This window comes from Lepisosteus oculatus, chromosome 18, assembly GCF_040954835.1.
Source record: "Lepisosteus oculatus isolate fLepOcu1 chromosome 18, fLepOcu1.hap2, whole genome shotgun sequence".
NCBI lineage: Eukaryota > Metazoa > Chordata > Actinopteri > Semionotiformes > Lepisosteidae > Lepisosteus > Lepisosteus oculatus.
In genome coordinates, this window is record NC_090713.1 from 7,328,013 (window position 1) to 7,353,482 (window position 25,470).

A 25,470-nucleotide genomic window follows, 5' to 3' on the forward strand; every position below is an offset into this window, starting at 1 on the left:
TAAACTTGTTTTAAGTTCCTGGTGTTTACTGCTGCCATTCAAGTGTTTGTACACAGCAGTTGCAAGACAATTGGTGTGTTAATCAAGACCCAGGTCAGTGGAAACCCAAATATTCCCAATGTTATTTTGGTGATGAGTAATGTAACTATACTTATAGATTCACCCAGGTTCAATTACCTTCATTGTTTTAATTTAAAAAAATATTGGATTCTTAAAACAGGAAAGTAATGTAACTTTGAAGTAAGGAACATATATTTGCATTTTGTATCAGAATGATGTTAAGAATAATAACCGCACCTTTGTTGCAATGTAAGGGTTGTTTCATTTAAAATATAAAAGGGAATTTCAGTGGCTCTTACTGAAGAGCTTATTTTTACTAGGGAAGAGTTATCAGTATTAGTAAAGGACGCCTCAGTTTATTTATTTTTTTGTTGAAAAGGCTATGATCGGGCAAACAGTATTTGTCACTGAACAGGGTTTGTGAGGAACAAAATTAATAATTACATCTACAGGTAAGATAAGTTAAATAGCATTAAGAGGATTATGGTTTTTACCTAATATTTACAGTATAAATGATGTACAAACTCAACCCTATTCAGTGTGATTGAAGGCGTTCTGCAGCTGTTCTCAGTCTCAGTCTTCTGTGGTTCCTGTTGATGAACCAGACCAGCTCCTGTAGAGCTGAGGGAGGTTTTTGTACAGCTGTGTAACACTGTGTGAACACATCACCACTGTGGTAACTCTGACAGTAATAATCTCCTGTATCTTCAGCCTGGACTCCTGTAATGGTCAGAGTGAAGTCAGTCCCAAATCCACTGCCACTGAAACGTTCTGGGATCCCAGACTGACGGATTGTTGCTCCACAGATCAGAAGTTTAGGAGCTTCTCCGGGTTTCTGATAGTACCAAGCAAGACAGTGGCTCCATGAACTACCACAATAACAACCGCTGCTGCTCACAGAACTGCTGATCTTGCAGCCCACAGTGACTGTCTGTGCTGGGAGAACAGATGTCACTGATGGAGTCTGAATCACAGTGATCTGGCCGCTGGAACCTGAAACAAATATTTGCACATTACTAACAAAATAATTTTATTAAGACAAAACATATCTGAGAGGCCTAGAACAGAATTGTGTTTTGTAAAAAAAAAAGCAGGGTTTGAAACATTTAAAATTAAATTTGTACAAATTACAAGTATCCCTGTATTATGTTATACTAATTTAATGACTCACCATGAATGCAGACAACAAGTGTCCAGATGAAGATGGTGATGAAATTCATTGTTGCTGTGGGTTCTGTTGCCATGCAGGCAGCTCTCAGTCATGAAGTGTTAAACTCACAGGGCTATAAATACTCTCAGAGCACTGAAGCATGTGCTGCCAATGCAAAGTTTCTCTTCTATGCAAATTCTCCTGATATACAGTATCAGTACTTTCAGCCAAGAAGACCTGGAAGACTAGGCTGTGCATTGGGTTTTGTGAAGAAACATCTTCTGGTATCTGGTCCTGCATCAATCTGCTTGATAACCTGAGGGCTCAGTTTTATTTATTTTGTCTTGCAGATGAACTCTAGTTCATTGTTTCTGATCCCATTCAGTTTGGGAACTTGTTGTATTCTAATAACATATGATACTGTGATTAAGTTAACACCAGGTTGAGTAAGTTATAAAATGCTTACAGAGTAATACCAGCAGAGGGCACTGTTGTAGACTAAGAACCCTAGTTCTTCCCTCACTTTCAGCTTCTTGCAATACTAACAGATCTATAAACACACAAAACACCTTTCTGCTTAATTTATTAACAATTCTTCCTGGAGTTAAACATCGCACTGTAAAATCATTCACAATACGCAATGTTGTACACTGCTTGCTATCACAGCACTCATGCAATCTACTGTTTCAATTTCCAATTGCTTCAGGAAATAAGAACCCTCTATAATAATTACATCACTATAATGTGCTCAACTCGTTTGTTCAGAGAGCTTTTCTCCCCCCCCATCTCTCACACTTTGTCTCAGTCAACAAACAATAATACAAAACAGACTTCAGGTCCACACACAGATCTTGTTTCTGCTTTTACGGGTTGTATACTGATCAGTTTAGGTATTGGAGGTGTGAATACAGTTTGTACTGATTGATGACTGTTTGAAGGCCACATTGTCTCACAAATACCCCACAACATGCTATTTGTAGGCAGAAATGATTACAGTATTTAGATATACATGTCTGGTGCAGTCTACACTTATTTAAACCTAAAATGAATCATTGTTTAATTTAAACCAGTCATCTACATTTTCCATGACAAGTGGAGCATCCTGGAAACATCCGACAGTCAAACTGCATCTGTGGTACCAGCCACACATTTCAGATCCTGAATGAGAAGGTTAAACACCTGTTTAATGACACAACCAGGGTTCAGGGAGCTGGACACCTGGATTGTCAGAGAAACACAGAGACACAGACTGAGGGGAGCTGGTCCCAGGTGGTGAAAAGAAATAAATGTCAACACTCCCATCTGAACAATTCCTCCCAGCAGCAATCAATGACAGATGTGTCTCACTCCTCTCTCTAAAATCAGATCTGTGAGCTCAAGGCCAGAGCACATCCAGTGTACAGCAAAAGAGTACAGCAGAAGAGTAGTTTTTAAAGAATAGAGAATAAGATTGAAAGAATGGTAGAGAGGCTTCAGGCTCACATAATTCTAGCTAGCAGTTAGAATTGAAGAGAGAAATGAGCAGGTGTTACAGTGAGTGTGGTTAGTGAAAAGATAAAGCTGTGTGCGAAGATCAAATATGAGTTTGACTGTAAAGCTGATTACAGGTGGTAGAATTAATTATCCAGTAAATGGGAGAAATATTTTGCCTACAGTTATACAGTAGTTATACTGTTCCTAGTATATTTTATAGTGTTCCGGTTGTGGGGTTGTAAAACTCTGCAGTAATTCATGCTAAAGTACATCCTCAGCACTCATTGACCAGTCAGGATAGAGGTTACCATGCAGAAACCAGCTTCACACCAGCAGCCAAATACCACCTCTGCAAAGTGGAGCAACACTTTTGGTGTCTGTATTCTCAGCCCCAGAGTTCTTTTGCCAACCAGTTTGACCAGCATACTGATTGAAAATGAGAAAATTTGAAATGTTTGATTTTTGTAACAAACACCTTGAAGAAAGATGTGAAGACGGGGGTTTGAATGTAATCTTTTCTGTAGGGGGTTTAGACTTCTAAGTCACAAGCTGGGGTTTATGGCAGGAAAGGGGGTTGACTGATAAGGGTTACAGATGCAAGCTAGGAACCCCCCTGGGTGTAATGTTAAACTGACCATTTGTCCAGAACATCGTAAACTGGCCAAATACCATGAACCCCCCTCTTTACCATCAGACCGAGTGACTTCAGAAACGGAGAAGAAAACACTATATAACCCAAAAGTTTGTAACAGTACGGCGAACAATACTTCGGTTTTGTTGTTTCTTGCGGGAAACAAGACTTCGGCTTTATTGTTCCTTGCATGCAATAAACTCATCTGTTTTACTTCATCTCGGGATCAAGAACCTTATTCTTTCTGTTACAACAAATTTGGCGTAGTCGGCGGATGCTCCAGAAGGCGCAGAACTTCCCATCGGCAGGAGAGACGGTCAGCGCGCACATAACTAAGAGGTAAGGACTCCTCTTTTATTTAAAAGTCCCGACTCTCTCTGACCGATTGGGAAATTTCTGCTCCCTGCGAGAATCGCCCGAGATGACGGAGTAAACGTGAGTTTCTGAATTCCTCTGGCCCGGGGAAGACACCGGTGTATGTAATGGGTTGTTTGCTGTAAGCCCAGAATTTGGTCTGGCAGGGGTTCCGCGGTATTGTGTACAGGCGTTCGAAGCTGGTGTATGCCTTAATTGCGCGTGGAGTTTTGAACGGGTTTTGGACCCTTACCGTGAAGTTCAGAACTGGTGTGGGCCTTAATTGCGCCCGGAGTTCTGAAGGTCAGAACTGGTTTGGGCCTTAATTGCGCCCGGAGTTCTGAGGCTCAGAATCGGTGTGGGCCTTAATTGCGCCCGGGGTTCTAGAGCAAGTGGTGCATTAAATGCACGTAGTTCAGGACTGGTGTGGGCCTTAATTGCGCCCGGAGTTCTGAAGGTCAGAACTGGTGTGGGCCTTAATTGCACCCGGAGTTCTGTGGCTCGGGATCGGTGTGGGCCTTAATTGCGCCCGGGGTTCTGGAGCTGAGTGGTGCATTAAATGCACGTATAATCCAGGATTGGTGTGGGCCTTAATTGCGCCCGGGGTCCTGAGATTAGCTACGCCTTGATCGTGCACGGATTGGCGTGGAGTGGTTTTTTGTTTTAAAGGAAACAGGAGTAGAAGTGGTAAATGTATGTATGTTTTTGGTGTTTTCCTTGTTTGTGAAATACATATACACACGCACGACACTAACATAAACACACCTCATAATAAAAGAGCAAAGCATTAAGTAGCAGGATTTAAAGGACGTTGAGACCCGAGAATCGCCCTGATTGAGCTCAGTGCGTAAGTCCACCCCGGGGCAAAAGCAGTGATGCTGGCGTTCTGGGGATGGTGAATTACTGATCAAGAAAGGGGGTTTTCGAGGTCTCGTTTCTTACCTGTGAACAGTGCGGTGTAAGTCCTCTCTAAAGTCTCGGAGAGGCATTTAGATCTGGAGGTAACAGACGCCCTTAGCTGAATGAGTGCAGTAATGCACAGATTTCTCCAAGTAAAAACATCCCCCTACGGAATGAGCTGTTACCTCACACACGATAAAAGTAAAAGAGACCGAACATGTGTGCTAACTGATGGTTTGAGAAAGTGGTGGAAGGGTCCGTTTATATATCGGAAGAGCGTAAGTTGACGGAAAAGAAGGAGAAAAATATGGGAAAAGCTGAGTTTGTCAGAAGGAGTTTGGGGCGAAGACGCCTGTAAAGAAAGCATATGCGTATTGATTGGCAAAAGCAAAAGCATGTAGTTCCCACCCTGGTGCACGGCCGGCACCAGTGGTGGCAGATACATAAGAAAAAAAAAAGAAATTGGGATGTGACTTCTTAAAAGTGTGTTTACGGGAAAAACAAAAACCCAAAAGAAAAGATACTTTACTCGCTACGAAAGAGTATGAACAAAAGCGAAAAGAGGCGGTGCAGGAGAATCAGAAACTAAAGGAAGAATTAGTTCCTGGTCGCACTGCACTAGTTAATGTGTTACAGCCGTCAACTAAATTATATCCTGCTCTCCCATAGGGGAACAGACAGGCAGGAAATAAAAATAATTGGGATCAATTCTCACAGTGACCATATGGAGAGGGGGGGACTGGGTGGGATGACACTTGGTACGAGTGTGATAGAGACGGAACAAGGACTGCCTTCTTAAAGGGAGGGCGCCCGCAGATCTGTACTCTCACCCGAAGTGGGAAAGGACTTGATGTAGCGGGGGCTGGCGCTGTTGATGACAGCGTCACTCTAACTGTCTCGCACCCCGTCGAGGGGGTCCGCACTCGCACCTACCTTCCCTGATTCCCCCATTCGATCAAATCCAAAACCGGAAGATATTGACCGGTGGGCTAAAGTACCGCATCTGAAATTAGGAATGCAGCGAACCTGGAGTGCGCTTCAGGAATTAAAAGGATTCATGTAGAAGTGAAACAAGAATACAGCACATTGTAGTACGAAGAGAAAAATATATTCTCGATATGTGTGTGTGTTTTATGAATTTGTGTGCCGGCATGTATGTGTGTAACTGTGAGTTTTGGTATAGTAAATGACGGTGCGAGTGTGTTTAGCCAGTGGGACTGGCTAGAGACGTAACTAAAGAGACTTGACGAAAATCAACTTAAGGAGATTGGAAAATAAGATGTGAGGCGGCACAGGTATGCAAAGCACCTTCCTGAAACAAATCCTGTCACAGACAGTTAGAAAAGGCCTGAGCTGGGAGAACAAGTGCAATCTGCAAGGATTGGGTCTGTTGTTATGTGTATATAATATGTAGTGCACATACCGCAAGATCAGTACTCTGATGTTAGAGCTCTACCACATTTAGGATCTGCATATACGCCTCTTATCCAGCAGACAGTCACCTTCCCCTGGAGGTCCTTGCCAGCACTTGGGAATCTCAGTCCTCCACTGGCCTTGCTACAGAACCTGCTATTCCTCTGTCTGTTTATTCCCAGCAAACCCTCCCCAGTGACCCTGCTGTCTACTTTCCACACAGTTCCTCTTGCGCTGGTCTCCCCACCTTCTCCACAGACAGGTCGCAGTCTGCAGACTGCAGCCTTCACTCGCTCCCAGCCCAGTCAGCCCACACATCTCTCGCTCTCTGCTTCCTGCTCACTGCCTCACCTCCATCTCATCTCTCTGATCTCCCAAAGATCCCTGCAGTCCTGTGCTTGGGGCTCAACCTGTCATTTCACTGCAGGGCTTAATAGCAGCTGCAGCGTAACATACATGGTGTAGAACTTATTGATACAACACCAGAACTGTATAATAAACTATCAGTTTTAATAGAATATATTTGTGAAATGGTCTGCTGTGATAGGAAAGACTGATCATTCACTCAGGGATTACCAGGATAAGACTTAATAACATCAGAGTTAATACATTTCACATATGTTAACTCAAATGATCTCAAATCTCATAACATATATTGAATATAAAGGCTGTTGTCAACCTTGTAGGTCATATCATTATCAAACAGTTAAATCACATTTATTCTCACATACTGTACAAGTAAATATTATTTCACTATTGTGAACTATCAAATGTGTGTCAATACAATTTTTGTATACTTATATTTTTTTGTGTATCTGAACTTCCCAAAGAACTTATCACAGAAAGGCTATCTATTTTGTAGGACTTTGGAAAGATGTAATATTGTGGTTGGGAATCTTCCAGGATGTTCCACTTGTTATTTAAGATCCAGACCAGAAGCTTGGGGACCACATTTCAGGTGGGTTTTAATAGGGCTTTAGGGATAGGACTATTACTATATGATGACTGGCAAGTGTTGTGGAGTGCTGTGTCTTTTTTCCTTTCATTCCTTCTCTTTAGTGTTCTGTCTGTCCCTCTATTCCAGGTGTGGGCCAGACTGCACACATCCATTCTGACTGTATGGTAATTGATGAGCATCCAGGCATGTAGACACACTGTATGAATCTTCCTCTGTATGTGAAGAAGCTTCTGTTGCACTAATAGAGATAGCTTTTAAAATTATTTTCAATCAGAGCAATCCAATTGTTAATTATGATATCATTGATGCATTTTCAATTTTTTTTATCATACTATGTTGATCATCACATTCCATTGGAATATCCCTTACTGCCAAACTTTTATTAACTTTTTATTTCTGTATTTTGCTTGTGCAAAATGTTCTCCCCGTGTTCATATGGGTTTCCCACCAGGTGCTCTGGTCTCCTCTCACAGTCCAAATACATTGTTAGAATAACTGGCTGCTGGGAAAATTGACCCCAGTGTGAGTGTTTATGTATCTTTTTGTGTCTATCTGCCTAGCAACCGACCGGCTTCTCTTCCAGAGTGTATCCTGCCTTGCACCCTTTGCAAGTAATGCAAGTCATATAGTTTTACAGAGGGTTCTCAATTTACGTGAAGATTGTGTTCTGGAAACCCCTGCGGATTGTACATTTCGAGTATTTTTAACAAATTTTTCCTATTTAAAATAATGGTAAATGCTATAGTTGCGTCTGCACGCTCTGGTATGCAAAGCACTTTCTTCTCCTGTGTATAAACCCTGTTTCAGACCAATCAATGTGATCTGAGCTGTGAGCAGAGGTAAGACTTGAAAATAGATGGATTGTTTTCCTCTGTTTTGCATCATTCATTAATCACAGGGTTTTGAAAGATGAGAGAGAGGGGCTTTCTGTCTGATCCCTGACTGAATTTAAAAGAGACATTGAGCAACATGAGACCCCAGTAGGTGATAGCCAAGGAGAAATCACAACGTCTCACTCTGTATAACATCTCCCTCTGCTAGAGACTGTGGGGAGAGCATTATCATTACAACCCTGCTCTCCTCACAATCTCAACCCAGGAGGAGGAATTTCTTGCCTCCAGGGGACAGCAGCTCCCTGTAGAAGAGAGCAGGGACTTGTAGCCTCCAGTTGACAACAGAGGGAGCTACACTGAGGGGCTGTTCTTTCCACTTGCTGGAGGGTAGAGTTCACACTTTCACACATCGGTCTGATGAAGTGGTGTTGTTACAGTATATACAGGGAATTCAAGGTGGAGGTTGTTGTTAGGATTTGAAGAACCTCCAGAGGAAAGATTTGCAATTTAATTATTCTTACTTCTCAGATTTTTAATGTTCTTATGCCATATGCTCCACATCACTTAGGTTGAGAACTTTCACAAGTAGATATTTTTATAGCCATTCCTTCACCCTGTGGGGTTAACTACCATCTCCCTGCAGTGTTGAAGGAGCTCTCTGCTCTTCACTGTGATAATGCCATCTGCAGCTGAGTGTTTCTTGTGTGTTGCCTCCTTTTTATACCCCAGGGAAACAGTAAACTATTGGAGGCCTCTATATATTTCTATATATATTTCTGTATGTGCTCATTGTGATTCCAGAACGTTGTTGTAGATTTAATTTTGATGGATTTTATTTGAAAAGGAATATTGTAAATCCAGTTTTATTAGAGGTCTTCCCCATAGCCATAAGACTCCAAAACTCAAACCCCCTGAACTCACAGTACTTCCACTGCTGGGCTTTTGCACACTGCAGCTGTCTGAATGCTACAGAACATCGCAGGTGTTACCCTACCCAATCATGTATTAATCAAAAACATGCCTTTTCTCTTCACTGCTCTTAGTATTTTAGTCTTTAATTTTTTAAATTGTAAGTATGAATAGTAAATAGTAATAGCATACAATATCTTAACTGTAGATTGCAGTCTCATGTTTTTCTTCCTATTTCATGTGGGATACGAATAAAGCTGGAACCACTGGATCTCATTATTGAGCTCCACACTACTATGGAAATGACATTCATGAAATTCACTGTGTTTGTGTGCAACTGAGCTCCTCTTCAGGCTGTGTCCTGCGTCTTTGTCTTCACCCTCAGCACCTGCAGGAGGTCCCAGCTGCAGCAGTACAGCTGTGCAGCTGTGCAGTCCTGCTGAAGGAGGTTTTTGTATGGCTGTGTAACACTGTGTGAACACACCACCACTGTGGTAACTCTGACAATAATAATCTCCTGCATCTTCAGCCTCGATTCTGGTGATGGTCAGAGTGAAGTCAGTCCCAGATCCACTGCCACTGAAACGACTTGGGGTCCCAGGGTTTAGTTTATTTACAAGATAAATCAGAAGTCTAGGAGCTCCTTCAGATTTTTGATGGTACCAGGCCATGCGTTCACCTACTGAGCTACTGTAAACTGGACTGCTGGTTTTACAGCTCACAGTTACTGTCTGTCCGGGGAGAACTGATCTCTCTGATGGAGTCTGAGTCACAGTAATCTGTCCACTGGACTCTGTAAGAAATAAGACAGAATAAGAAGTGTATGGAAGTGTCAAATTGTATCTCTTAACTAGAATATTGTTCATATATTGTATGTAGTACAATATTTGTTTACATAAATCCTCCACAAATGTATCTTTCTACAGTACATTATTCTTACCTTGAATACAAAGAAGGAAAGCAAAGATGAAGATGAAAGTCATTGCTGCTGTGGATCTGTTACCATGAAGGGCAGCTCTCAGTCATGAAGTGTTAAGCTCACAGGGCTATAAACACTCCCAGAGCACTGAAGCATGTGCTGCCAATGCTAAGCGTTTTTCTATGCAAATCTTATCATTTGAATCGTGGGCATTTATAGAAAAAAGATGCCTTTGAGTAGAGTAAGATAGAGTGAGTACTCTAACAAAGTGTCTCTTCTACGCAAATTGTTTATATTTGAATCAGGGACAAATAAAGAAAATATTTTGTCTTTGAACAAAGTAAGATTAGCATTAAAATTTCCATGAACAAAAAATTTTATCCTGACAGGATTTATATAGAGAACATGATAAGCTAAAATCAGCTGAGGAGGTGAATATGAACATTATGAGAATTTATCATTTTATTGCAATACATCAGACTCCTATTCTTATAAATATGTACAGTATGATGTCATTGTCTGTTAAGGTGCAATTGAAAGGGCAGTAAGAATAAATAAATACAAGACACCTTAAAGCAACTGTCACTGTCGGCCACATCTGAGAGGGAAAGTCAATTCTAGTGTTGATTCTACTGGAGAGGAGGAGATATGACAGCCAGACACCTGCAGTAAGATCACTGAACAGAGCTGTCTGTTGAGGCACAATGAGGCAGCAGATGCTTCTCACTGTAAGGTGCTCAGACACTGGTGGCTGAAGTTACTTTTACATTTCTGCCAGGTTGCTTGTGAGACAAATTTATGCCATGATCACTGCCTGTGTGTAATCAAAATTAATGAGTTTGACTTCCTTATAAATAAGTCTTTCTCTTTAATGAATATATAATGTTATGTAATTAATTCATCGTTATGTACTGGAATGTGCATCATTTCACCCAGACCCCTAGATAAGACCCCTCTTCCAAATTGATCAGTAGGAGAAGCAGGAAAATGATTAGAAATGGCATTACGAAGCTATTCTGTGTCTGAGACAATATTCTAGTCTCTACAGATACAGTAACTAACGTGTATGCTAATTAATAATGAATTGAAAATGAATGGAAAATTCACTCTTTTTTGGCACAATGACTTGAAGCACAAATCCAGAGCCACACTGAAAAGGTCTGACAGGAACAGACTGAAAGTCCTTGAGTGTTCCAGTCCCAGTCAAGACCCAGACTTGAATCCCATAGAAAAGTGATGGAGAGGCTTGACAACTGAAGTTCATAATCAATCTCCAACAAAAAGTGAGGACTAAAGCAGTTTTAACAGGAGGAATGAACTTAATTACACCATCCTGTTGTTCACATCTGAGGGAGATGTACTGTATCCAGGATTGTGACACAAACTTTATGGCACTAGGAGCTTTACAGTAATTGCCAGCAGTTACAGAAATTACTGTGAAATTTGCTTCCAACAACTACTTACTTAGGGGACTGAATATTGATGCTTCGGTAAAGTATGTACAGTATGTATCTTCAAAGTATGTATCTTCATTAAAGGTTTTGCGAACATTCAACCACCTACATGCATAACACTGTTCCTCTAAAATGAAAAGAAAAATAAGTTGAAATCACTTGAAAACAAGCATTACACACATAACATTCAACAAAAGCTGATATGATTGACGGAAGGTGTAGTGATATTTGTAGTTAATATTATTAATTCTTATGTGAAAGTAAGAAAATTGAGGTGTATAATACAGTATATACGGAAAACAGTCCATTCTAATCCGGTCTAGTTATTTTCAGATGTTACAAAGTAATCATTTATTTCAGGCTTTAGCAACTGGAAATAACTTAATAACAAGACCAAGCTACATTCACCAGACTGAAAACTCACAAAAATGTTTTATGATTCTTTGTTAGATTTGTGCTGTAAATTTGCAGTGATGGACTATATACTGTATTAAGCACTGAATTGTCTGTACTTGTATTGCTGGTTCATATATTCTATTGACATATCGTATCTAAACAAAGGCATTCTGAATATGTGAAACTGGCTGATTTACAGAAAGACCTCATATCTTAAACATTAAGATATTAGAAACATATGCCAAGATGTCAGATAAAACAGGGTAAATTTGTTTTGTATCTGAGAATAATAACTGCAGATACTGTAGGACTGGAGGATTTCCTATCAACAGACTGTTGTGATTCACTGTGTGTGGAGTGTAGGCTCAGGGTGATCTGAGATATTACAGAGGGTCACTGTGGGCACAGACAGCAGAAACAGTGAGAGACTGCATGAGACTTTAATAACCTAATTGTACTCTTCCAGATTCTTGAACAGATTTATGTTCGTCAAAAACAATATTGGACAGCGAGTGTTGGGGCTTTCTTTCTGTTACAGAGCGTATAAACAATTAGTTTCAGATTATCAGAATTTAACTGAGCGTATGATAAAATATATTGCATATATTATATTTATTCTGCAAAGGTAGATGTTCATACAGTATTATACTTAAAAAGGAAAATTGTGTATCTTATACACTAGGTTTAAGTTATTAAAATATTTTCATTCAAGACATTTTAGGAATCCTTCTTCAGGTGCTTAGAAAGACATGAAACCACTAACACAGAGGAGATAAGTACCAACGATGAGGGAACTGTATTGACAAGGGTGAGAACTGCAGGCTGTTCTGTTGGCTTTATCAATGTGTGATTGTACAGTGCAGATAGCGGTGTTCTGTCTCCCTCTTGTGGCCACAGTGGAGAAATACAGACTTCATTTAATGTGGCTCTATTTGACCATAAACACACAAGAATGAGAACCACCAAGAGTTTCAGGCTCCTGCTTCGTCTGATTGGATCTGTTAGAATGAGAGTGTCCTGTGCACAGTCAGTCCAACACGTTCATAATAAAGTAACTCTACTGCCTGAACAGCAGCTTTTTCTTTCTCTTCTTAGTGATGGAAGTTACTGATGATAAACATTTAATACTGTTGAAATTAAAGATCTATAATTCTATTTGATATCAAGAATGTATAAAAATTAGATCTACATAGCTGTTAAATGTTCAAATAATTCTTTATTTTTCATCTTTGGTTTCATTTAAAAACATACTGTAGATACATTTAGAAGTAATTTGGGTAAAAATACTGAATATAACATTAAGATAAAAGTTTAATACATTATGTTCAAACTTATTTGTGCTCAGTCCACTGTAGCAACTCTGCAGGGCTGAGGGAGGTTTTTGTACAGACGTCTATCACTGTGTGAGAGGGTAGCTCTGATATTGCTGACAGTAATAATCTCCTGCATCTTCAGCCTGGACTCTACTGATTGTCAGTGTAAAGGCTGTTCCAGACCCACTGCCAGTGAATCGATCAGGAACCCCAGTATAACGGTTTGTTGCACCATAAACCAGGAGCTGTGGAGCCTGACCAGGTTTCTGCAGGTACCAGCTGAGATAGCTGCTAATAGACTGACTGGCTGTACAGCTGATAGAGACAGAGCTTCCTGGGAGAACAGACTGAGCTGGAGACTGAGTCAGAACAATCTGCCCACTGGACTCTGGAGGTGAAATGGAAACAAAGAATGAATATCAATACTTGCTTGTCATAAACATTTGCTTATTAATTTGCCTTTGAAGCACTTTTACATTGAACTTCTTAAAATTTCACTTTAATGTTTCCACACAATAATGAAAGTTAAGACTGCTTTATTAAACACATTATGTGAGAAGCATTTTCTTTAATCCTCACCTTGAGCAAAGAGCCCCAGAGTCCCCAGCAGTAGAATCAGTGGCATCATTGTCCTGTGTGTGTCAGTGACTGTGAAAGGCCTGAACAGTGACTGATCCACACTGTGAGTCTTAAAGTGTTTAGAGCAGTGAGGCGGTACAGGTATGCAAAGTTCCTTCCTGTATACAAATCCTGTCACAGACAGTTAGATGAGATCTGAGCTGTGAAAACAGATGGAGCCTGTTAGGGTTTTGTGTCTGTTAATGTTTTGCTCTGTTCTATCCCTGTCAAAAATGTGTAACTAATGTCTAAGATGTTAAAAATCACATCTAATGACAGCTTGATCCTTATTTTGTATATTTAATAATAAAAATACATTGTCACAAATGTATACTTTAAGTTTAATTTCACATTTTATAACAAATTCTAGTATTTTAAAGATGTTTCAGTGGAGAACTAGTTGAGTAACAGTGAAAAGGCTGAATTCTTGTCAATGGCACCTCAGTGTGATGGAGACCTTGGAATATTGTCCACCTGGATCACAGGGAGAAAATTCAAACTCCACCACAGATAGCACCCCAGGTCTGGTGTTGAACCCAATGCCCCAACACTGTTATGCAGCAATGTTAACCACTGCACTAGTGTGCAGTCCACTCTGAACATTTTCCTGCACATGGAAGGGACTGCACTGGCATCAAAGTGTTCTGATGTTAATCAAATTAAATTTACTTACTGAAATTATTGTGTGTAAAATAGAGATAGTAATATGCATCACTCTTACAATGACTCTTACTGAACATGGCTTTATGTATTTTTTATTTCCTGCTCTGTCTTAGTCCCATTCCATCTCATTTGTGACACTAAACTTTATGTTCTTCACAGCGCAACCTGATGTCAGACTGCAGCCTTCAGGAAAGACAATGGAATGTTTAGCACTTGTTTAGCTGCACCTGATTTGAATTGTCTTCTGTAATGGAAAGTTACTGAAGAAAAGTGTTTTATCCTAAAAATGTCATTTACAGGCAGAGCTGTGTTGTAAAAGCAGCTGTATTCTGTGAACAATGTGTGATTGTACCCGGCAAGTCAAGGGCACGGAATGTTCTAAGAATATGTTAATCTCTGCCCCAGCAAAAAAGGCAGATACAAAACTGCATGTAGTTATCTTCTCTGTTCTTCAAGGCTAAGACCTATAAGGACTGGAAAATTATTGTCTCGCCTGTCTTTGTATTACTAACCAACCATAATCAAGTAAACAAGATGAGGTGTTGCATCAGCTAAGTGTATAAAATAAGGGACCTTTTCCTATTTTACTTTGAAAATCAGCTCGCACTTGCTGCACAGACTAGTGGTTGCTGTTTTTCCCTATTGCGCAATATGAATAATTGCCTTACAGAGTGAATGAGAACACCTTTCCTGGCTCTTCTTTTTTTGACAGAGTAAAATGTGTGTGTATTATCTGTCTCATGAGGTTAGATTTATATACAGTGCTGTCTGGACTTGGTGAGGACCAGATGAAGGTCAGATTTGTCTTAATATAGTATATAAAACCCAGACTGCTAACCCTGTAAACAGAAACACTATATGACACCCTTACGGGTCAACAAAAGAGATATGCAACATCCTAAATAAAAACTTACATTTCAGCAGTAAATCTCCCTTCCTATAACCTGGGTAACTGAAATGGAATGGAAATCTGCCTCCCTGTTCTCAAAATACATGAGCAAACTGGGAGAGAACATCTTTAGCCTGAGGATTCCACAAGAAAGTAAATCATAATTCCCTCAAATAAAAAGGGAAAAGTGATGGTATTTCTTGTCTGAGTCTTCCTTCCATTCCTTTCTTGTCTCCTTTTCCTCCCACTTTCTTTTTATCTTGTGTTTCTGCTAAATGTGTATTCTTTATTGTGATAAACCAGAGTAATTAACCAGAAAGTTTCCTTTGATCCTCTGTCTTTACAGGCCTGTAAGCTCAGCTGTAGCAAACAGCTCAGTTTCTATCCATTGTTTCAGACTCTGAAAATTGCAAACGTTTTCCTGAGTTTGCATGATGACTAACAAATTATACTGTTGTGAAACAATAACAATTAACCTGACACCTGAAGAAGGCTCCACGGCCGAAATGTTGTGTTTTCTTTCTTCTTTTTTTCAGCATGGAATAAACCTATTACTTGTTCCAATAACAATTAACAATACATTTACAGTAATAATAATAATTATAATTATATTATAATAATTAGTAATTGTTATTATAATTATTATTTCAGATACTTGCTATCTTCCTCAGTCTGTGACAGGAGGGTGCATACTGGTCTGCCAAATTTGTTGACTTCCCTCCTGACATGATTTTGAGAGCTAATATTAATGTGGAAAATCCCTGCATATTTCTTTCAAAGAAGCACTCCTTGTTCTTACTGTCTCCTTTCTGCTTAAAGTAGACTGACCTTTCTGGGTAGCCAAGTCCGTCTTTTTTGCCCAGTGTCTATGACCAGGCTGTGGTCAGTTAGTCTGTACCTTGTCAGTTTCTGAAGTCTCCTTGCTGTTTCAATCTGTTCACCGCATTTACTTTAGAAATTATTTAATCATCAATACATTTTTGTAAAGTATATACTGATACAGAAACATTTAAGTTTTGTTTGAATTTCCTTTGTTTTATCCTTTTTCCATCTTGCAGTATAATGGCTTCATCCACATATTATCAATTTAGTTTACAAATATATTGATCATAACAGCCCTGATTAATAACCCTTTATAATGTGAAATCTAAAGAAAGTCACGGTTGATTAATATTTTTAAGCTTGTAATAGAAGCCTGGTGCTTTGTCTTTCTCTTCACCCTCAGCACCTGCAAGAGGTCCCAGCTTGCAGCAGTGCAGTCACTGTGCAGTGCTGCTGAGGGAGGTTTTTGTATGGCTGTGTAACACTGTGTGAACAGATCTTTACTGTTGATGTAGTGGAAACTCTGACAGTAATAATCTGCTGCATCTTCAGCCTGGACTCCTGTGATGGTCAGAGTGAAGTCAGTCCCAGATCCATTGCCACTGAAACGCTCTGGGATTCCATTATCATGGTTAGTCGCAAAATAGATCAGGCGTTTAGGAGCTTCTCCAGCTTTATGTTGATACCAGGCTAGTTGATGGTTATTAAATGCTGCGGGACTGGTCTTACATGTGATCGTAACTATGTCTCCTGTCTCAGCTGATATCACTGCTGGAACCTGAGTCACTGTAGCCTGTCCAGTGGACTCTGAAAATGACAAACAACACACAAGGGGGATAAAATTATAATTATTATTTAATTCTATAATTTATTATTATAATGGTTTACACCAAATTGTATTTTTGGTCTATATTTAGTAATGAGATAAGTATAATATTTCAATTCCATTCCTACCCCGAGCCCAGATGACTGTCCAGATGAAGATGGTGATGAAGGTCATTGTGGCTGTGGGTTCTGTTGCAATGAAGGGCAGCTCTCAGTCACGAAGTGTTAAACTCACAGGACTATAAACACTCCCAGAACACTGAAGCATGTTCTGCCAGTGCAAATTGTCTCTTCTATGCAAATTGTCTTCCTGGGTTCAGCAGTACTTGTAGAGTGTAGAGTGTCTAGTTAAAACAGCACTTGGCTCTGTGGATTCTGACGTAGCAGGATTACTGACGGCACTGACAGTACTTTGGGGCTATAAAATACAGGCAAGGTCTTAAGCCAACTTAAATAATAAAAATAATAAAAAATGGCAGATTTGACAAAATATGCTGTTATATGTTTGTGTTCCAAAGAGACATACCTCAAAGTATTCAAGGAAAGGCTTAGGTTTTATTTTTGGGGCTGGAGAGAGAGACACTGAACACCTAATTTAATGTGTATGGGGAGTGTGCTCTCCAGTGGAACGACAGTCTTCTGTTCTTCTTGATAACTGCCAGTTGAAGGTTCAGGGGGAGATGCATGGCTCTGTCCTCTTCCTCAGTTATTCAGTTATCTCTCTATTTAAACCTCACTCAAATGCTCAGGGTGGTGAGTGGGTGATGATTAAAGCTCACATCTCCGACCTCAGGTTCCAGTGCCACCTTGACCCCTTCTGGGGAGGATCATACAAGGAGAGTCAGAGGAGAACCCCATACACACTAGCTCAGAAGCTCCCCTGCTTTCCCACTGGTCTATCTTATCACTAATCCTCCTCTTCTCTCAGTCCCCTGAGGAATCAGCTCCCAGTTGTGAGGCTGTGACTCTTAGAGCAACTTTCTCCCACACAGAGGACGCTTCCTGTCCTGCTTCAGCTCTGTGCAGCACTCTGATCACCCAATTTAGCTAGGAGTTGAAATGAGCATTAATTCATTGGTTTGGGCCGGGGGGGGTACATGTTGAATCAGTAGCAGATCTGGTCTCATAAGCTTTAGGGATTAACATGACCTATTGACCTCTTCAACCTGACCAGTAAGAGGAAGACTATCCTGGGTAAGGTTGACACGCATACACACATGATGCCCTTCAGCATGGTGAACAGCAAATATCTGGGCCTGTACTGTTGGGATTTATCATTCTAAGGTAATAGAATTCAATTCAGAATTTCATTTTCTGATCTTCATTTAGAATAACACTACAGATGAATGTGTCTATCTGCTGATTTTTATTCTGAGATGTTAGTGACTTAATTGAGCTACAGTATCTCCACCTTTTTAAGAGCCTATATCAATGGAAAAGGTTTTCTTCAATTAAGGGTGTGTAAGTGAGCAATATATTCACACAAGATGGAGGCTGTTTTCCAAACTACATTCCCCAGAAGGCTGTGGGGAATGATCTGCCATCCTCAGTCACCTGAATGGTTGGTGCAAGACAACTGGACAATTTAGAAACCTGGATGTGAAGGCTTCCAGTAATGGTCATTATATGCAGTCTGGGATTAAAGATCAGATCCATTGTTTTTCAGGTTGCTTAAAAATGTAAGCTCCCTCTTTCTCTTTCTTTCTCTAACCTTGGTCCAATAAAATCAATAGTACCATAGGTCACCTGTACACTGGGAACACCTGTATGTGTTTAATGAATCGCACAAGTGAAAGAACTTCTGTCTTTGTGAAGTGAAACTATTGTTTCCAAAATAATCTATAACTTAGAGTAACAACTACTAATCACAAATTAATGAGTCAAAGAAATTGATGCATATGTTTACAAAGAAAGTGGAATATGGTAATATTAATGGTTATATAAATATATTCTATTTAGATCCTTAAATTAATATCATTATTAATTTCCTTAGTTACACAATTCCATATTATATTTCCTATTAAGTGGATTCTAAAAAGTAAGATTCTAAAAATTGCAGTTTTTTACTGCAATAACAACAGCAAGTACTCACAGAAAACATTAAAACATTATAGCTTTTTATAAAATATATCAATTCAATATAGTCAGAACGAGCACTTTAAAACTTTTCCAAAATAACCACAATAAGTTAAAGAATATGATGCATAAAATGTTTATGAAGAAAGTGGAATACTGTTGTGTATTTTTTTTAATTTTAGCTACCATAACCAGCCATATGCAGTATGTACAGTATAATATATTTATATCCCTAAAATTAATAAAGCACGGTGAGGAATGGAAGGGATGGAGAACAGGGGGCAGTGCCGACAGTGAATCTAGGTGCAAGGGGGGAACTCTAGCAAACAAGTCGAGAAAACAGTCCGATGTAGAATATCTGGGGCGCAGTCCAAAATCCTTGAAAACAGGAACATGGAACATGGAACAAGGAGATTAAAATGATGAGGCCATGCGCTCTGAGGCCATGCGCTCTGAGCCCCGGACGCCATTAGGAAGCCTATGCCTTCAAGCCGCGGACATAGGGCAACTTGATGCTAGGCGGGCCTCCTAGCATCGGTCTTCCAACGCAGAGACCTGAGCTTCCAGAGCACCTGGTTTAAATAATACAGTGAATCCAGAGACAGGTGTCCTTGATAATGAAACAAAACACAAAAAGGGTCGGAGTGCCCTCTAGATGAGGGATGACAATCGTGACTGTCAATCATCTTTGGCCAGAGAATCACATGCTGTGGTAAAGTGCAGTCCCTGTACCTCGTTACAGCATTTTAAAGCATGAAAGTGGGATAGAAAGTGTGCTAGGGTGGTAGGGAATCCCCAGGACTATTAATGCCTACTTTCCCATCCCTCCACCGGTACCCTTATCTCAATGACAGACTCATTTCCCTCTAATCCTCTCTATTCATTGAGGTTTCGACCTCACACCTCTTTTTACCTCTCTCAACTTCGTACCAGTTGAGTGCCCACTCTACCTCTCTCCTGCTCCCACATCCTCTCCACTCCCAGCTTTTGTTTTCCTACGCTATATCAGCTGGTGACTTTCCTCACTTTCTCATATCTGAAGAAGGCTCCACAGCCAAAAGATGTCCCTTTTCTTCTCTTTTCACCATGAAATAAACCTTTACTTGTTCCTTTGCAGCCTATGGATGCTGGCACAGCTACCTACTGTAACAGAAGCCAGTCCAGGCTCCTGTGAAGCATAGTTCAGGACCCTATGCAGACGTTATAATCTAGAAGTGGAGAATGAGGCCAGGCGCTCCAAGCCCCAGACTCAGATGGTCAGGGTGCCATGGTGAAGCCGATGCTGTTGGGTCGCTCCTGCACCTGCTGGTAGGCGGGCTTCCGGGCGTCCATCTCCCAGTGCTGAGCCAGGAATAGCAAGAGCGTTTGGCTGAAATAATGACTGACAAAACAAGGGGCAGGTGCATGAAATAAAGTAAAATATGAAAGGGTCAGAACGCCCTTAAGAGGAGGGATGACAATTGTCACACCTACTTGAACAATTTTTTTCCCAATTGTCCCTCTTGGAAAGAAGAAGCAAGAACACCCCACAGTCCACTCTCCCCAGTCTCTTTACTGGAAATCCTCCCGCAGGCCCTGCTCCACTCTGTGTTGTCAGTACCGACGCTGCAGCCCCATTCTGCCCCCAGGAAATCGAAGTTCCAGCACAGGGCCTCAGTTCTGGCACTAAGGCTTTTCCTGTGGTCTTGCAAAAAACAGCTTCTTGTGCTCTGCCCATCATGCATAGAGGTACGTGAGAGAAAGAGAGTCCTGTATCCATTCAAGTCAGTCTGTATGATATTTTCTTCCAGCCTCTCCCATTCTGTGGGGGCTTGGATTTTCTCAGTCAGGGCCAGTTCATTTCTCAGTTGTGTCCAGTTCATTACAGGAGGACGTTCAGTGTAATAATCAGTGCTGTTTGAAAACTGATGGATTCTCAGGTGTCCTGTCACTCCTTAGTTTCCTTTTCTGCTTTCCCTGTCCCTCAGGTCTGGGCCCAACTGGATCAGCACCACCTCACCTTTCCCCTTGTCAATTTTAATTATTTTTCAAACTATTTATTATAAAAATATATTAATTTGTTGACTATACGATCATATTATTAGTTATATTATTGTCGCATTACAGCCTATACGTTTTGTAAATATAAAATAAACTAATAGTCTGAAATGAGAAGGTATATATTATATTACAGAGTCCATGGTGCAAGAGTCTGTTACACCGTTGAGCCCCATTCTCCTGCTGTAGGAGACCCAGTCTTCTGGAGGAGCAGAGCTCTTTGCTGTCTGGAAAATGGGGCTGTACAGCTCTGAGCCCTCAAGTGACTGTGATCACATCTAGGCAGGGAGAAAATTGCACTCAAGACAGTTAACAGCTACTTTCCTTTTTGGTTAAAATCACTGGTTACTCACAAAAGAAAATCACACATATTAAACTCCATCTCATTACAGTAAATTTAATGTTGAAATTCACAATTGTTTATTGCAAATAAGTATGATTTAAAACAATAAGAACAAATTACATTTCTAAAAGCTCACAAAATGTACCTTTCATTTAGTAAAACTTTATTATTTTATGATACTAAGATGAAGATGAGATGAACAGGAGATGAAGGTGAGGTTGGAGAGAGATCTGGAACTGAAGAGTAGGTCGGGGTCAAGGTTAGATCTCTTCAAGAGGAGAGAAACAGCAGCTGTTCTGAGCTGAGAGACACAGCTCCTGTCTCAGGGGAGTTATTAATTAGGTCAAATCAATTCAAATCAAAGTTTATTTTTCAAAATTTAATCAAAGTTTATTTATCAAATGCACAACAATACAGCGTGCAGCAGAAATGTCTTTCCTGAGAGCTCACAAAAATCACAAGAATCACAAAACTCACAAAATTAAGGTTACAAAAATAAGGTTACATAATATTGGATAATAATGTAATAGAAATTGAATAGAACTCAATATGAATAGAGCTGTTATGTGTCCACGGTGTATGCTATATATTATGTCCAATAGTGTAGTATGGTGAATACAACGAAAACTGTATGTCCATGTAGCCATTATGAGTGATTTGCTAAAGGAGCTTAAGGTTGGCTGTTTAGCAGTCTTATTGCCTGGTGGTAGAAGCTGTTCTGTAATCTGTTGGATTTTGACTGAATGCTTGGTACCATTTACCAGACAGTAGGAGAGAAAACAGTTTGTGACTGGGATGACTGGGGTCCTTGATAATGGCCATGGCCTTCTTAAGACATCTAGCTGAGTAGATATCCTGGACGTTTGGTAGCTCACAGCCGGTAATGAGCTACACTGACTTCACCACTCTCTGCAGTGCTTTGCGATTGCAGACGGAGCAGTTTCCATACCAGGCAGTGATGCAACAAGTCAGAATGCTCTCAGTAATGCACCTGTAGAAGTTGGTCTGGATATGTGGCGGCATGCCAAACGTCTTTAGCCTACAGAAAAAGAATAGGCACTGCCGTGCTGTTTTGACCATGGTGTTGGTGTGGTGGGTCCAGGTTAAGTCCTCTGAGATGTTAACTCCCAGGAACTTAAAACAGCTGACCCTCTCCACTGCAATCCCATTGATATAGATAGGTGTGTGATCTCCTCCCTGGTGTTTCCTATAGTCCACAATCATCTCCTTAGTCTTACTGATGTTCAGAAAGAGGTTGTTCTCCTGGCACCATGCTACCAGGGTTTCAGCCTCCTGTGATAAACTGAAACAGGACAGGTGAGCAGGGTTTGAACAGAGGCATAAGAACAGGATGCAGGGAGCATGAAAGTGTTTTCATCTTAGAAATAATGGCCAACAGTGCAACAGAAGAGACCCTGCAGCTTGAAAAAGGAATGGTATCTGAAGCAAGAGTTTCAGTGCTGTTGAAGCGTCATGATGATGGACATCATGAGTTGATGTAGATTGTTGTCTGATAATGGAACTTTTATCCTTAAAAAGTGAAGGAAACTATTGCACCTGTAACTTCCAGTGATTCTGTCAGTATCAATGCATTTAGTCCTTATCCTGTGTGATGGTTTCCTCTCCCTGAATCAAAAGTCATCATACTGTACGCAGACAGTGAGGCAGGAAACAATTAACAAGAACTGAAGAACACACTGGTTGCCCAGATATAATGTCATTATCACACATTAAGGATGGGCATGTGGAGGAGTGAGGGGCTGCTGAATGAGTTTGGATCAGACCTTGGGCAGAGTGGGGCAGGAAAAGAAACAATGAAATGCATACTGAGAGTTCTCAAATGACACTAGCTTCCTCCTGATAACCAACTGGAACAACAGCTCCTGACAAGACAGGGGCTCTTTGAGGAGGACTGACTAACCAAAAGGGGTGAAAAGACCTGAAGATGAACAATGAGGTGCTCTATCTTCCTCTCACAAGCCCCTCGACACAACATGGAAAAAACAAAGGAACAGTGGTTTTAAAATACCGGTGAAATTTGATAGGTGATTCTTAATATTAATGAGCTCCAAAGAAATGGACTGCAGGGAAATGCACAACCTCCAGCTTCCTGGGTGACGAGCGCCAGATTGCTTGCAGTACACAACTGTGCTCATCTCAACATTGCACTTCTTAACTCTCAGATATTTGGTTAAAATTTTTTTTTCAAATTTAAAGGATTTAAGATGTGACTTATTAGTGTCATTTATAAAACAACATTTTACATATTTATTTGTTAAAATAATTTACATTAAATGTTGGGAAAGGGTTGTGAAATTGTTCTGAAATGTTCTTACAAACGACACCCATTCTAGGTTGTTCAAATTTAGTTTGTGTAGTCTGGTGAATTGGGTGAATTCTGCTTCACAGGAAGGATCAAGAGATCAAAATACATCCATACCCATTCATACTTGAACTGTAAATACTGAAAATGTAGTAACAGTGTAAAGAATAAAGAGATTTTTAAATGATTTACGGTAAAACTATAAATAGTACAGCATCTTTTTTAACAGTGGAGTTTTGAATGCAGCAGGAATTAAGAAATAAACGCAACCCTGACAGATTGCACCTGTTTTCCCAGATCAGGGATTTTCTAACTGTCTGTGACAGGATTTGTACACAGGAAGGAGCTTTGCATACCTGTGCTGCCTCACTGCTCCAAACACTTTAAGACTCACAGTGTGGATCAGTCACCGTTCAGCCCTTTCAGAGTCACTGACACACACAGGACAATGATGCCACTGTTTCTACTGCTGGGGACATTGGGGCTCTTTTCTCAAGGTAAGGATTAAAGCTGATTCTTGCATTCTGGGATTAGGATTATTCAGATTATTCTTATCAAATAAAATGTATTGATAATGTAGTTAAAATTATAACAAATGTTTTTTTCTGGTATAATAATACATAAATGTTGATAACAATAAATTATTATTTAACTCTAATTTATAACTATTTAATTTCCAGAGTCCAGTGGGCAGCTCCGTCGTGATCAGCTGTACAACCAGCAACAATGTTACCAGTGGTTACAGTGCCCTGCACTGGTACCTGCAGAAACCTGGTCAGGCTCCACAGCTCCTGGTTTACGCTGCAACAAACAACGTCTGGGGTTCCTGATTGATGTAGTGGCAGTGGGTCTGGAACAGCCTTTACACTGACAATCACTGGAGTCCAGGCTGAAGATGCAGGAGACTATTACTGTCAGCAGGACTATAACTTCCCTTTCACACAGTGATACATATCTGTACAAAAAAAAATCCTTCAGCTCTACAGAAGGACTGAGGCTGAGAACAGCTGCAGAGCTGCTACAGTTGAACTGAACTGAAGAATGATTATTTAAATTATTAAATATATCTCATGTAAGTCTCCTAAAGACATTTTTCTTAAATAGCAATGTGGATGGATGCTATTAACTCAACATTGCTATGAAAGATTGAATCGTTAAATTGTTGGATTTTAACTAGAATTAGCATGTAGTTGTCAAATCAAGAAGAATGTCAGTCACTTAGTGTTTGGTACAGTATGTGTATAGAATTAAAAAGTAAAATTTGATTTAATTAATCTGAATAAATTACCATTGAATCATCAATTTTCAGAGCAGTAAAATGTTTAACAATTTAGGTTGTTAAAAGAATGAGACGAACTGCTTCAGAAAATCTGTCTCACTTCTGAGGGTAACATTGACCCTTTTATCTCAGAGGGACATGAAGAGAAGTAGTACAAACAGTATAGAAGCAGTCCCCTTAGTTACAGAGACACATTCTCTATCAAGGGCAAAGCTCTCCCAAGACAATACTGATGCTCTTTCAAAGTGTCGCTCCACCACCTTCAAATGTAACGGATCAAAGTGATGGGGTCAAGCCAATTTTTCTCTCATTACAACTTCAAAAATGTAGAAAAGAAGCAGAAGGATTTCAAATAATGCATTGTATTGCATTTACAGGATGTAGCACTTTCCATTCCAAGGACTATAACGAATCACAGGAAAGAAACAAAATCTCATCTTCAAATGCAGAAAATGTCTATAACAATGAGAGGAGACACACTGTGCCCTCTTTACTCAGAGAGGAAGAGGTTTGTTGAGCCAGTTCCAGAGGTGTATAATAATACTGAATATTTGACAAAAGAATAAACAGAGCACTTTAAATAAAAAGGGGGAAAATAACATGACAATATCAAGGAAAGAAGAAACTGCTCACCTCCCACGGTTGCCAGGGGAGACCGGAGACCTGAGCCTCCTACCAGCCCCGTGTGAATAAGGTCTGGCTGCATTTCTGTCAGACCAGCTGCCTTCCAGATAGGCAGACAATCTACCGACCAGTCTTCCAATTGAGCCGGCTGTTTAAGACTGATTTCTCCCTGGATCGGTGCTCTGACATTGAGCTCGTAGAGCTGTAA

At 40.2% G+C, this 25,470-nt stretch overlaps 1 protein-coding gene and 1 long non-coding RNA gene across 2 annotated transcripts; one reads left to right on the forward strand and one right to left on the reverse strand.

Moving 5' to 3' along the window:
- Positions 1 to 595: 595 nt before the first annotated feature.
- On the reverse strand, positions 596 to 16,755 carry LOC138223947 (uncharacterized). Its single transcript, XM_069180125.1, has 4 exons — positions 16,710 to 16,755; positions 9,070 to 9,474; positions 1,232 to 1,312; positions 596 to 1,053 (listed from the first exon to the last, which is right to left on the reverse strand). The coding sequence occupies exons 1-4, from the start codon at positions 16,753 to 16,755 to the stop codon at positions 596 to 598; spliced, it is 990 nt and encodes a 329-aa protein (XP_069036226.1).
- Positions 16,756 to 23,778: 7,023 nt separating this feature from the next.
- On the forward strand, positions 23,779 to 24,661 carry LOC138224068 (uncharacterized). The gene is made up of 2 exons (XR_011182423.1): positions 23,779 to 23,856; positions 24,040 to 24,661. It is a non-coding gene; the product is annotated as an uncharacterized lncRNA (long non-coding RNA).
- Positions 24,662 to 25,470: the final 809 nt, after the last annotated feature.